Source organism: Penicillium argentinense, assembly GCF_028826775.1.
Source record: "Penicillium argentinense strain IBT 30761 chromosome Unknown utg000009l_segment0_segment0, whole genome shotgun sequence".
Lineage (NCBI taxonomy): Eukaryota > Fungi > Ascomycota > Eurotiomycetes > Eurotiales > Aspergillaceae > Penicillium > Penicillium argentinense.
In genome coordinates, this window is record NW_026622668.1 from 1,087,382 (window position 1) to 1,100,658 (window position 13,277).

A 13,277-nucleotide genomic window follows, 5' to 3' on the forward strand; every position below is an offset into this window, starting at 1 on the left:
AATTGATGGATACATTCACCGGTCATCACCAGCACGTGACTTGGCGCGCCTGCGGAAGAAATCCATAACTTTACGGGCTGCGCCCGAACTACCGGAGTGGTGGGACAGGTCGCGCTCATACTCATAGGCATCGGCGAATTTGCGGTTGTTCTTTTGTAGAACATTGGGTCCACGTCCAGATCGGCCAGCTTGCATCGACTGACGGGGCAAGCTATCGTAGTTGCCATTGTAGTCGTCGTAGTAGTTCGGTTTCGATGAGTAGGTGTAATGGCGTCCATCGTAATGGGGATCATCGTTTTGGTAGACCTGCTCTGACGAGATGGCTCCGAATGAGTCCTGTGTTTGATCGAATCGAGATCCGAGCTCAGCGAATTGCTGATCTATCTGAGCCTCGTAACTGAGGGGCTGCTCGCTGTCTTTCTGCTCTTCATGGACTTCATCGGATGGTCCCTCGCTCACCATGCCCATGGCGTCTTGTGTTCCGTAACTCGTCGCACGGGGGCGGGTCGGAGCAGGTCCAGTAGCTGGGCGTGGCGGACCATGGGGATCAACCGTACGTGGTGTCTGTGACGCTTCCTCCGGTGTTTGGGCGCGACCAGCAGAGGAGAATCCCTTGAGGGAGAAGGAGGGTGGCAAAAGAGAGAATCGACGAGGACGGCCCTCCCCAGTAGCTTCGCTGGTCTTTCTATTGTGTCCATACTGCATGGAACGTCTAGAATCCATAGACATGCGAGAATCCTCCCGCGGGAAGTTCTCCTTCATGCTCGTAGGGGGTGGCCGTTTCTGTCGAGAGCGAGGAGCAGTGGTCTGCGAGTTTCGCCCACCAAGAATGGAGCTGGAACGACCAAACAGTTTTTCGCCGAGGCTGGAAACTGTGCTTGACCGCTTGTGGCCCTTTGGCGGAGGCTCTTGTCGCGGAGTAGGATTGAATGCCGACGGGAGTTGCTGTGTACTTGGGCGACCAACGGAGGTATTCGATGCATGCGCCGGGTTCTGCGTAAGCGCAAATTGTCGGCTATTGGGTTGGGCCAGGCGACCTTCGGTGTTGGTCGTAGTGACCATGGGGGCAACAGGTTGCCCATACGAGCCTCGGGATGGTAATCTGCCAGTGTTGAAGGAGGCCATAGAGCCCCCTGTTGTCGGCCGGGCATACGAAGGGCCCGTGGCACTGGTATGTGTCCCTGTGACGGCCGCGTTGTCCGAGGTCGAACGGGGGAAGTGACCCGGCAACGGCTTGTCGTAGTTGATGGGCGGCTTTTCCCTGGGCTTGGCCGCCATGGGCTCGATTGGCTTCTCCGGTACTGGGGGCCCCTGCTCCTCCTTAGGAGCTGATGGGCGTGTGCGTGATCCCGATTCCACAGGATTTTCGCCACGTGCGGTCTGGGACTGCGGAGCAACATACTCGACCTGCACCGTTCTGCGCTTGGCATCACGCGAAGTCTTTGATTTCTCGCTTGGCGATTCCTGGGAAATGTCTCCCGCGTGATGGTTGAGTCCACCAACAGCCGGAACGGGGCTCTGGTGTGTCTTCGGTGGCTCTCGAACCGATGCGCTGCGAGCAAGAGTGGGTGCTTCGTTTTGTGTCTCGGCCGGAATTGTCGTGTTGGCAATGTCCGCAACGTTTGTGGTGCTACTGGTAATATGAGAGACGATGTGGGAATACTCGCTCAGCCAGCTGTGACGAGCCACTTCGAACAAGTCTGCACGTTTCCGAGGGTCGGCAACCAGGATACGCCTCAAAAGGTCGCGAGCATGGGGGGTGACATATTCGGGGAATGTGAGAGGGGTGGTGACAATGTATTTGTAAAGGAGATTGATGTTGTCTCCATCGGGGTTTGCTGGGTCATCGTCGAATGGCAGATATCCCGCCAGCATCGCGTACTAGACAAAAAGAAATGTTTAGTCATAAGAAAAATCACAGAACAATTGCAACTTTTATCACATACCAGAATGACACCACAACTCCACACATCTACCTTACGCCCTGTGTACAGGGAGTCGCTCACGACAAGCTCCGGGGCAGCATAGCAGGGGCTACCACAACTCGTCTGCATCAGATCACCCCGCCGCAACCCAGCTGCATTTGGCTTGTCCAACTTCTTGCGCTTCACATACTCCTTGTTAGTCAAGTTGTATTCGATCTCCTCGTCCAGCGGATCATGCGGATCGAAAGTGTTGGCAAACCCAAAATCAGTGATGATAATGTTGCGGTTCCTATCCAGCAGCAAGTTCTCCAACTTCAGATCTCGGTGGACGATGCCCTTTTTATGAAGATATCCCACACCAGAAACGAGTTGCGCAAAGAGCCGTCGTGCAGAGTTGTCTTTCAGGTAGCGATTATTGAGGATGTAGTCGAATAGCTCACCACCAGATGCATACTCCATGATGATACCAATGTGGCGGTCGGTTTCCACCATTTCGTGAAGGCGGACAATGTTAGGATGCGCGAGATCGCGCAAGATTGAGATTTCCCGGTAGATCTTTGGGAGCCGACTGGGGTTCGATCCAAGCGACTCTCGACGGATGAGCTTGATAGCGACTTGGATGCTACCATCTCTCTTCCATCCCAATTTGACCTTTCCAAACTCACCTTCACCCAGGGTCTGGCCGAGGATGTAATGGCCAAAGGTGGTCTCTTTGCGCTTGATCGTGTTGCCATTATTATTGTTGTTGTAGTCGTGTCGGCTACGATAGCCAGTTCGAACCTCATCTTCGGGAATATCGTTTGGAAGACCCGCAGAGGTCTGTTCAGCTGTGTCGGCCGGGGACGCGCCCACTTGTCGCACTTGCTCTCTTTCCCGATCCACAACGGGGTCACTGACCATAACTGAGTTGATCACTGTACTCGATTCCTTCACCAGAGCCCCTTGTCCAGACAAGTTTTCCACCTCCGGTTCGATTTGGGAGCTGGAGACGGGGAAAGTTCTCGATTTGCCTGGTTCACGAGTAGTCTCTTCCAGAGGATCTGCACGCCGTGACCGGCTCTTGCCATTGCGGTCGTCGCGCGACCGGTCACGGTTCTCTTTGCGATCACTCCGGCTCTTCCCATGGCGTGATCCTTTCTCTCCGGACGAACCGTTGGGGCTGCGGCGACTGTGGTGCGTAGACGAGCCGCGCGGGGGCGGGACCGGTGGTGAACCTAGCATATCGGGATAATTGTTGCGTGCATGCTTCTGGGTGTGGGAAAATGCCGTTTGGTTTGATACTGGCGAATCATGGGCGGAGAGTGGCGCGGCCGAAGGGTGGGAAGTGCTCATAGCCGAAGAAGCTGATCGGGGGCCGGCCTCAAAAATGGCTTCGGGGAAGTGGTTAGCAAACTCGGTCGCATACACTTGTGTGAGATGCTCGTCCAGGGAGCGGGTAGGCGCGGGGGAAGGTGTTTGCATGGCGGCGACCAGCATACCTTCTATTCAATGCGCAGAAAGCTCGGCGAGACTTTCTGGCTGAGTGACAGTCCGCGACAGGTTTTATTAAGTAACTGTCGAGGAGCAAAGCTTGAGGCCAATTGCGATTGGCACAATTGACGCGCAGGGAACACCAAGCCCTCCCGAGGGTGTTTGGCGAGAATCGGGGAGGTTGGGCAATCGGTCGCACTCGCCGAGTGTCGACTTCAGCCTCACGAACTGTGACGGGGGGCGAACACGCAGTGTCAGCGTTGAGTCCCCGCGCTAGGGTACTATCGGTAATCGACAAGGGGGAAAATGTGGGATGGCGTCAAGGAATGGGGGGTGAAGGTTGTGGGTGGGAACTGACAGAAGCTTCGATCGGAGGAATGGGGGGTGGAAAGGAATGCCACGCCAGTGGTCGCGAACAAGAAACGCACGAACAGGACTCGAAAATCCAGCCGGGAAACTCGGTCGCAGCCTGGACACGACGAAACGACGCGTCGACAAGGCAGCGAAGAGAAGAGAAAGAGAGGTTAAGAGTAAGATACCTGCACTGCAGTTCTGGCAAGTCCCCTCTTCCGACCCACGACCTTTGAGGGGGTTGCACGTTGTCCGAAAAGCCGGGGGAGAGAAAAGCGGGAGCAGACTGTCTCAGACGCGATTGTGTTTGTCGAGACGATCAAGAAATCAATTGTCGACACTGAACATGATCGAAGCCAGGGCGAGGGGCGACGGACAGGGGGCGCGAGGGAGGAAGACCCGAGGGCAACGGCGGAAAGCACCGGGGAGGAAAGGGGGGCGGAAAATCGAAGAAGACGGAAGGCTCGACGAAGAAAAAAGAACAAAAGAAAGAGAGGAGGTTGTCGAGACAGACCTCACGAAGGATGCGGAGGGTGGGAAAGGGGAGGAGAGAGAGGGTAAGATACGGGTTTGGTCGGTTTAGTTTCGTTTAGTCTGGGGGAGCCCAGCGGATCTACCGCAAACCAGCTTTGGGGTCGAGATAGCACCGGCCTTTACGCTTGCATTTGCAATTATTTAGGCGCGATACAGGGAGGCAAACCAGGGTGGGAATAATTGACTCGGTGGTGAGGGCGAGCTGCCCATTCTACTGCTATTGGCAAAGGGTACGAAGGAGAGGCGAGTGACGAGCTCTCGCACCTACGACACGACTACAGTACTGGGCGCCCTATACCAAGGTATGGCCACCACATCCCAGCCGAGGATGGCGCGCAACGCAGACGGTACACAAACAGGCGAGACTATTTCCTGCTCTGAGGATCCCCTTGCTGCGCCTGTGATAGAACGAAACGGGTGCGAGGCCCGAGGGCTGATCCTCGCATGTGGAGAGCAAAAGGAAGGTCGGACGGCCTGAGCAGGTCTGAGGGTCTTCTGGGTGCGCAAAGACCAGGCTGATGTCAACGATCCACGACCGAAATCATCACGCTCATGCCCTGGAGCTAGTCGTAAGTCGGGCTGGGACATTTGCTGACCACTACGAAAGGCCTTCAGTGCGAGCCCGTTTCAAAAAAGGGGGGCCGCCGGCTGTTTCGCATCGCTGAAAAGTGGGCTCCTCGCTAGAACCGACGATCGTCATTAGGCCCCCGGAAGCGCGATCTGGGACCTTTCGATTCGATAGTATCAAATCTCGAGATCCTCGACATCCTGGAGCAGATCTTGCGCTGGACGGTCTGCAGAGAGAGTCTCTGGGCCAGTTGCGAACGGGTGTGGAGATGAGCGTCAACCCTGCAGATTGCGTGTCCGTGGTTTGAGATGGAGATGAAGGTCTCGAGGTTTGCTGGCACGGGTCGTCGAGCTGCCGCCGGCCAGGGGATGGCCTCAAAATAAAGCGAGGTCATTTCATTATTGCCATTGCGCCTCGCTCAAAGGCCGTGGCTCCCGGTCGTACAATTGCTCGCGCCACGACCCCAACTGCTCCTGTATAGCTTCCCCGTATACTCCTGCCAAGGCATCTTACATCCGCAGGGAAACCCAGGAAAACGCAGGGAAACCCACCAGCGCCCACGGTTAGGGCTGCTTATAATCCACGGATACGCGCCGGATCGAGCAGATCCTGCGGTGCTCCAGTCTCCAGCTGTAACCTTGGGCCTGCCCGGCGGGTGGTTCGCGAAAAATAGGTTAATTCACGACCTCCTGCGCTCTCTCAGTTGACGAAGTAAGCTCCGGCCTCGACCTGATAGTGAAATAGTAAAAAATCGCGACTCGGGCTGGTTCCTGACAGAGTCGGAGTATCCGCACCGGACGCGCTGAGCCCCACCGCACTCCACCCAACGGCACCGCAGCGCTCCCGTCCTCCACGTCAGGTTGGCAATCGCGTCGAGACCGCTCCCTGAGTTGATCTTCCAATTCCCTTTTCTTCAGATGTCGGTGTGGGGATGGCATCAATTGGTTGTTCTGATATTTCTGCTGTCTCCCCAGGGATCAGCCTCATTGGTGTGTGTGAGTGGGCCAGGCCAACTGTCAAGCGGGTGATGCGTTGGCAACGCCGACCCTGGCAAATCCACGTCGGAGGGTTTATCGAGCCCCAGCGGCAACGATGGCGAAATCTCGGCGCCAACGGATAACGCACGGCCCTGGGAGCTGGCGGGGACGGGATTTTATCCCTGCTGGGATTTTCATCGATGATGGACCTGCGACTGTCCCACCCGGCCGAAATCTTGATCAAAATCGGGGCTCGCGGTTTGTCGGAGAATTGAAGCTCAGCAGGCGACGACTGGCCGGAGAGCTCGGATGGAAGCAGGGAGGCATGACGGAGCAAAACTTTGTTCGTGGCATTGACGCGCGAGAGGGGACTATCTACACACAAACAGGATCGGATCGAGGCGAATCGCCCACGCCCAGCGATCCCATCCAAAACAAATTCAAGACTGGCATTACGAATAGGAGAAGAAGAGGAGAATCCAGAGCGCTTGTCCAAAACCACCAGGACGCCAGGTGCAGATTGCATCAATGATCAGCTCGCATCTACCCATTCCAAATGATTCCCAGGTTTTTTTGGGGGGTTTTTTTTCTGGCGTTGTTTACCGCTTGGCCCCTGACATGGGCGTGCCGCCGAGCGATAGTGTTCCTGATGCATCGTATGCAGGAGGAGGTGTGGGGTTCGGCGATGGTCCCCGGGCAACTGGATCCCGCGCGAAGCTCGACGGTCCGGCCTGCGCGTCATGGGGGAGCTGTCCCCCGTCACCGGCGCCCACCACCACCTGTTGACCGTCCCGCATGCGCCCAACCACCATGCCCTTAGCCACCGACTTCAGCAGTGCTCGCCGACTGACGCCGGTCGCATCGATATACACCAATCCGACGTTCTTGATGCCACCGGTGAGATTCGTCGCCACGGTGCCGGCCTCGGCGCCATATTTGTGCCCGATCATCGTGCTAGCCGCCTGCGAGCTGGTAAGAAGCATGTTCTTTGCACCCTCTTGGATCCCATCCGCCAGGGTGGAGAAGGCGATCATCGACTTGTTCAACACGCCGGGCTTGTAGTCGGACGGCGGGTTTCTCTTGTCGAATCCCTTCGGTCGCGAAGCATCCTTGCGCGACAAGGAGGCGCCCAAATTCTGGGCATATCGTTCTACTTGACCAAGTGTCTTGGAGGAAAGATCCGCCGCTCCGGTCGAAAACGTGCCCACCTTACGGATCCGGGCATGAGTGGCGTCGGAAAAGGTAACGGGCTTCTGGTTGGGCTTCACCTTCTTAGTGAAACTGTCTGCACCGCTGGTGAGGGCATTGGCCAGATAGGTCGATCCCATGACCACCAGGCGAGATGCTGTGGCAGAGGTCTGAACAATTGTCGAGTTCTGATACGCAGGGTGTCGCGACATCGCCAGGTATTCTTCGGACACATTGCTCACGCTCACTCGATTGCCCTCGCCTTCGCTAGGGAGTTCAATTCCAACGGGGCCTGTCCAAGACGAGGATGGTTAATCGATGGTCAAAAACAAGGAGGGAGGCTAATGGGGAAGACTCACGTTTAGACCCAGGCTTCACATCCGGATCTTCCACCACATTGTACCCATCGCCCAATTCGCCAACCACGCTACCATCCTCCTCGTCCACTAATACGATCTTCCCATGCGCATGGTCACCCTTCTTGTCGGCGGAAGACGAAACATACCCCTCGCCCGGTGCATAGTCTGCGGGGTTGTAAGCGGCGTGGCCGTCAGACTTGCCGCTGGGGGGAGAACGATCGAGGAAGGCAGTACATTGTGCGAGAATGGTTTCAAAGGTGTCAACGTCGTCTTGTGTGACATTGGTCGGGCCTGCGCCAATCTGGGGGAACTGGATTCGAATAAAGGCGCCCACTTCGGGCGCCATGTCCCAGCGGGGGATTAGGTAGCTGTCGGGCGGCTGATAGAAGATTTGAGTAGTAGCGGGCAGCGCAAGATCGAGCTCCGGCGGGAGATAGAGGTGAAGGTAGAAATCCTCCTCCGGTGTCTCTGTGCCCGCACTGGCGGCATAAGGTGGCGTCGGCGCCGAAGTGGATGTAGGGACCATGAGCAAGGAGAGCGTCTGCGGGCCAGACGGTGTCAACTCTTGCTCTTCGCCATCCTGGATATGGAATGCGCGGATATTGTTGACGCTGTAGAGCAGTCTAGGATCGTGTGTCGTGCCCGACATGCTTGTTGACGGTGCTTGGGATTAGAGGTCGGCACTTCAGATGTTAAACAATCAATGTGGACGCCGATAACACGGATAAGACGATGACGTCGTACGAAGGTTCGTTAATCACGCCACAGTAAATGTCGAGCAAGTCAAGCAAAGAAAGCAGCCTGGCGAGAAGATAATGGAAAGAAAACACACTTCCAGGCCCCAGCCAAGTCTAGGGAGGGGCGCTCTTATGAGTTTCCCGGTCTGGGCGCTTAGATAACGCTCCATGAAGTCAGTGCACCGCCACATTTCTCCATGATTGCACTGCCTCAATGCCACACTTGGTGGACCGTGGGCAGACCATGTGTGGCGCAGATAGTCAGCTTGCAGCTCATGACTCGATCAGTTTTGAATGTATCTGCAGGTGCAGTCGATCAAGTAGCATCGATGTATGTGGAGCGATTGACATGACTGATCGTCAGACTGTGGTGGAAGCTTCTGGTTCTAACCTTAGTCTCTGAACGTTGCCTGGTTTACAAAGTATATATATAGCACATTTGAATACCATATTTAACCACAACCCGACGCAGAAATGTTAATTCTTTCGATACCTCACTAATCCATGGTCCATATACTACCAAACTAGCCCCAGGCCTACAGTTTTAATCGAAAGCTCATTGCTGGTGTCAATTTTCGCTGGCACTAGTGGCACTAGTAGTACCAGTATAGTTAGGAGTATGGGCTCAAGAGCTTTTGATGTTCATGATGATCCTACTAGTGATGGTAACGGGGAGACGTGTGGGGAGGTTTATGTCTGCCAGGGTCGTTGCTTCAGGGGTACGAGATGCATCAGTGTGCTCGTGTGGGACCTGGCTATCACTAGGTAGTAGTTGGAAGCTCTCACACTTGCTGCCTAAATAAGCTGATGGTGTGTTTGATGTGACCCTTAAGCAAACAAACTTGAAACAAAGTCACGTGCACAAAGTGCATCAAAACTGGGACCCACTACCGTCCACAAACCAATAATAGATGAGATCGCTCGCTCAGTTGCAAACAGAGCAAATTTCTCCGCGCCACCAGCCCGCAGTCCGCGAATTTCTGATAGAATTTGGGAGTACTCCGCAAGCCATTTTGCTCCAGAAGGCACCGAGCCGCTCGCTGCCAAACGAGGCGCGTAACTCAAGGAACCACTTGAACTCAATCGGTCGCCGAAAATGGCCAGCATTGACTCGAAGGCCGACCCAACACTCGCGGAGGTGGATGCAACCAAGCGCGATGCCAGCGATAGTGTCGCCGGCGTCGAAAGTACCGAAGAGCCCCCATCCAAGAAGGCGCGATTGGACGAGACACCGGAGATGAAAGAAAAGCAGCAGGACGCTCGCGATAGAGGAATTGCTCCCATCAAGGCAGAGTAGGTGACCGAAATCTCTCGAAACCCAAGAACTAGCAAACTCACACTTCGACTGAAACAAGATACCGAATTTCAGCCGTCCCTCGGCCTGCTCAAGTTCCCGCGAATGCCGACGACGCTGCTGAAGCAACTTCTCATACCGAACGCGAGGAGGAAAAGAAGGACAGGAAGAAGAAAAAGAAGCCCACCGGCCAGAACACCAACCGTAGCTTCGGCTCCTCTAAAGATGAAAAGGGCCTGTGCATGTCCGTCGCGTTCACACCCGAATTTTCCCCAAAGGAGTGTCAATTCGGCGACAAGTGCCGGTTCGAACATGATCTCCGAACCTATTTGAAGCAGTACAAGCGCGAGGACCTTACAACCTTCAACGGACTTTGTCCCGTGTGGGATGCCCGTGGAACTTGTGCTGCTGGGTGGAGATGCCGTCTTGTCAGCACTCACTCAACGGAAAGGGAGACCGAAGATGGTAAGAAGGAGTTGATTTTGCTGGAAGACGAGGAACGTAAGCAGAAGGCTCAGCTTTTGGTTCCATTTGCAAATGCCGACCGCATGGTCAACATAATATCCCAGGAGGATAAGGTTGCCCTGGCGCGCAAGAAAGAAACTACACCTCGTGCGAACCAGTACAACGAATGGCTCACTACGGCGGCTCAGGAATTGGAGAAGTTTCTCCACGGCAAGAAAAAGGCCGAGAAGGTGCAGGCTGAGGCGAATGGTGATTCTGAGGAGCCCAAAGACGAATCCAAGGAAGAGCCAAACGAAGGTTCCAAGCAAGTGTCTAAGGAAGAGCGGGAAGAGCACCGTGCTCAATATACCGAACCACCCTTCATGCCATCCGAGAAGCGGCGCATCTACTTTGGTCCCGAAACCCCCACACTGGCGCCGCTGACCACGCAAGGAAATATGCCTTTCCGCAGACTCTGCACTGATCTTGGTGCCCAATTTACCTACTCTGAGATGGCCATGAGTATGCCACTCATCCAAGGTAACAAGTCCGAGTGGACCTTGCTTAAGGCCCACGAGTCAGAAATGCTCCCGCCAAGCGTAATCCCGGGAGACAATATTGTTCAAGGTTATGACAACTCCAAAGATTTCAAGTTTGGTGCTCAAATCACGGCCAACAAGCCCTGGCAGGCATTGAAGGCTACCGAAGTTCTGTCAAAGTTCACTCCGAACCTACGTGTGATCGACCTGAACTGTGGTTGTCCCATTGAGCTCGTGTTCCGCGATGGTGCCGGATCTGCTCTCCTTGACCATCACTCTAAGCTGGAGAAGATCATTCGTGGTATGAATGCTGTTTCGCAGGAAATTCCCATTACGGTCAAGATTCGCATGGGAACCAAGGATAACTTCCCTACGGCCCTTAAGCTCGTCGAGCGCGTTGTTCTTGGTGGTCATGAGTCTAGCATTTTGAACGTTGGTCCTCCTGGTGCCGCGGCCATCACTCTGCACGGCCGGAGTAGACAGCAACGGTATACTCGCCAGGCCGATTGGAGCTATATCGCCGATTGCGCCGCTCTCATCAAGCGCTTGAATGAAAAGAAGGACGATATCACCGACACCGTCCGAGAACCTGATGCTCGTTATCAACCGAACGGCGGCAGGACCTACTTCCTTGGGAACGGTGACTGTTACTCGCACGTCGACTACGACAACCACATCAAGCACGCCGGCGTGGATTCGGTTATGATCGCACGTGGTGCTCTTATCAAGCCTTGGCTCTTTGAGGAGATCCAGACAGGCCAGTACCTGGACAAATCTGCCTCGGAACGTCTGGCTTATATTGAGAAGTTTGCCAAGTACGGTCTTGAGACCTGGGGTTCCGATGAGCACGGCGTGGGTACCACTCGCCGGTTCTTACTGGAATGGTTGAGCTTTGCTTACCGTTATACTCCCATCGGCTTGTTGGAATACCTACCTCCAAAGATCAACCACAGGCCTCCTGCCTATCGTGGCCGCAATGAGCTGGAAACCCTGATGGCCAGCGGTAACTGCAAAGATTGGATCAAGCTCACGTAAGTACTATCCTACTGCACTGTACCTCACACTTGACTGCGTACTAACAATTCTATCTAGTGAGATGTTCCTCGGTCCCGCCCACCCAGACTTCAAGTTTGATCCTAAGCACAAGTCCAATGCTTACGAGGAAGCAGAGGGGTAAGTCTGGCGCTTAAAATTTGTACATACACATCAAAATTCTATAGTACTCGCAGCGAGCTCAACCAACGAATCATGCCATATTTTGCGAATGAGTACAGATACATTTGATATTCTTCTTGGGCGCTCAGTACCAATCGTAGCACCGCCTTTCAGTAGTTATCTTCTATCTTACCCAAAGAAAGACAGTCTATGACATAGGGTTGAACTTCGTAGCTCAAGTTACATCATGGGATTGACAGCTCCGCGTCGGTCACGTGGGGATGACGATGACGTCTTCCCCAAGGCAGGAAAACTTCCCCATGAAGACACCTTGAAACTTGGCCAGGCACTTGAATAACTGTCCATCTTCCCTGAGCTGCTCAATTTGACCACCTCTTCTCTCATACACAAAGCACCCAGCTTGGGATCTTACATCTCACCGCCCACTTGCTCCACTGGCATTGTTTACTCAAGCCAGCTGTCACCGAAGCTCTCCATCCACCCCCGCCCCCTTTTGATCACCACGAATAGCCTCGCACACGAGTTCCCAGACCGACAATCATCGCCAACATGACTCTCTACTACAGTCTCGTATGTATTGTTCAAGGATACTGGGCTTTCGGGCGCTTTATCTGGCCAACCGGCCAAGTCGCGTGAGATTGCAGCCTGGCATGCGGGCAGCTTTCACAATCTTATTCACACGTCGCTCCTGGGACCATGAACTGACAAATTGTAACGCTAGGTTTTCCTCCTTTTGGTGTTTGAGATGGCCGTCTTCCTGGCTCTCATCATTCCTCTTCCCTTCACCGTCAAGCGCAAGCTTTTTGCCTTCGTCTCGGAAAGTCCGGTTATTGCGAAGCTTCAATATGGCCTCAAGGTACTTTCCAGCTGGCAGAACCCCCTTTTAAACGCAACTAACATAATACCAAAGATCACTTTCATTTTCATCCTCATTCTCTTCATTGACAGCGTCAACCGCGTTTACCGGGTCCAACAGGAGCTGGCTGCCTTTTCCAAGGACGGCGCCGGTGTCGGGTAAGTAGATTCTTCCAATTGATTATGGGACCAGGCATTAACCAACTCTCGCAATAACAGAGCTGCTCACCTCGGTACTGATCGCATGGAGGTGCAGGCCCGCAAGTTCTACTCGCAGCGCAACATGTACCTTTGTGGCTTCACCCTGTTCCTCTCCCTGATCTTGAACCGCACCTACATCATGATCCTCGAAGTCCTCCGTCTTGAGGACCGTGTCAAGTTCCTCGAGGGCAACAAGAAGTCCGGTGGCAAGGACTCTGCCCGTGTTGCCGAGGCTGGCTCTGTTGGTGAGATCGGCGCTTTGAAGAAAGAGCTTGAGGCCAAGGACCGCGACATCGAGACTCTCAAGAAGCAGTGCGAGGGCCTGACCCGCGAGTACCACAAGCTCGGTGACGAGGTCTCTACCGACAAGGGAGATAAGAACGTTAAGAAGGACATGTAAAGTGTCTTTCTGCAAAGGCAACTTCAAAATTCTCAGCCTTCGTCTTTTTCACATGGGCTCAACTCGTTCTCGGTTCTTAGCCTTAGCAATGAAGACCCGGGCTTGAAGTCTTTGCCATTGTCGATTGATACCGTACACGATTCTTTTACTGGTTACGCTTATTCAAGGACTGTTCATACATTTGTTCAGCACCCATCTCCCCTTCGGTTCTGAGATCAATGCAGGATGGAAACCCTCCCCACTGAGATAATTCCTCCCA

General features: G+C 54.3%; 5 protein-coding genes across 5 annotated transcripts; 3 read left to right on the forward strand and 2 right to left on the reverse strand.

Annotated features, from left to right (window-relative positions):
* Nucleotides 1-15: 15 nt before the first annotated feature.
* Nucleotides 16-3,386, reverse strand: N7532_008009 (putative serine/threonine protein kinase (Kin4); the record flags this gene model as incomplete). Its single annotated transcript, XM_056620501.1, has 2 exons — nucleotides 16-1,881; nucleotides 1,947-3,386. The coding sequence occupies 2 exons, from the start codon at nucleotides 3,384-3,386 to the stop codon at nucleotides 16-18; spliced, it is 3,306 nt and encodes a 1,101-aa protein (XP_056471307.1).
* Nucleotides 3,387-4,092: 706 nt separating this feature from the next.
* Nucleotides 4,093-4,758, forward strand: N7532_008010 (uncharacterized protein; the record flags this gene model as incomplete). The annotated part of the gene is made up of 2 exons (XM_056620502.1): nucleotides 4,093-4,303; nucleotides 4,562-4,758. 2 exons carry the CDS (start codon nucleotides 4,093-4,095, stop codon nucleotides 4,756-4,758), a joined length of 408 nt encoding a protein of 135 aa, XP_056471308.1.
* A 1,666-nt stretch (nucleotides 4,759-6,424) lies between these two features.
* On the reverse strand, nucleotides 6,425-8,021 carry N7532_008011 (senescence-associated domain-containing protein; the record flags this gene model as incomplete). Its single annotated transcript, XM_056620503.1, has 2 exons — nucleotides 6,425-7,305; nucleotides 7,373-8,021. 2 exons carry the CDS (start codon nucleotides 8,019-8,021, stop codon nucleotides 6,425-6,427), a joined length of 1,530 nt encoding a protein of 509 aa, XP_056471309.1.
* A 1,184-nt stretch (nucleotides 8,022-9,205) lies between these two features.
* On the forward strand, nucleotides 9,206-11,670 carry dus3 (tRNA dihydrouridine synthase DUS3; the record flags this gene model as incomplete). Its single annotated transcript, XM_056620504.1, has 4 exons — nucleotides 9,206-9,402; nucleotides 9,465-11,417; nucleotides 11,479-11,559; nucleotides 11,607-11,670. 4 exons carry the CDS (start codon nucleotides 9,206-9,208, stop codon nucleotides 11,668-11,670), a joined length of 2,295 nt encoding a protein of 764 aa, XP_056471310.1.
* A 441-nt stretch (nucleotides 11,671-12,111) lies between these two features.
* On the forward strand, nucleotides 12,112-13,018 carry N7532_008013 (putative BAP31 domain protein; the record flags this gene model as incomplete). The annotated part of the gene is made up of 4 exons (XM_056620505.1): nucleotides 12,112-12,132; nucleotides 12,284-12,418; nucleotides 12,473-12,576; nucleotides 12,637-13,018. The coding sequence occupies 4 exons, from the start codon at nucleotides 12,112-12,114 to the stop codon at nucleotides 13,016-13,018; spliced, it is 642 nt and encodes a 213-aa protein (XP_056471311.1).
* Nucleotides 13,019-13,277: the final 259 nt, after the last annotated feature.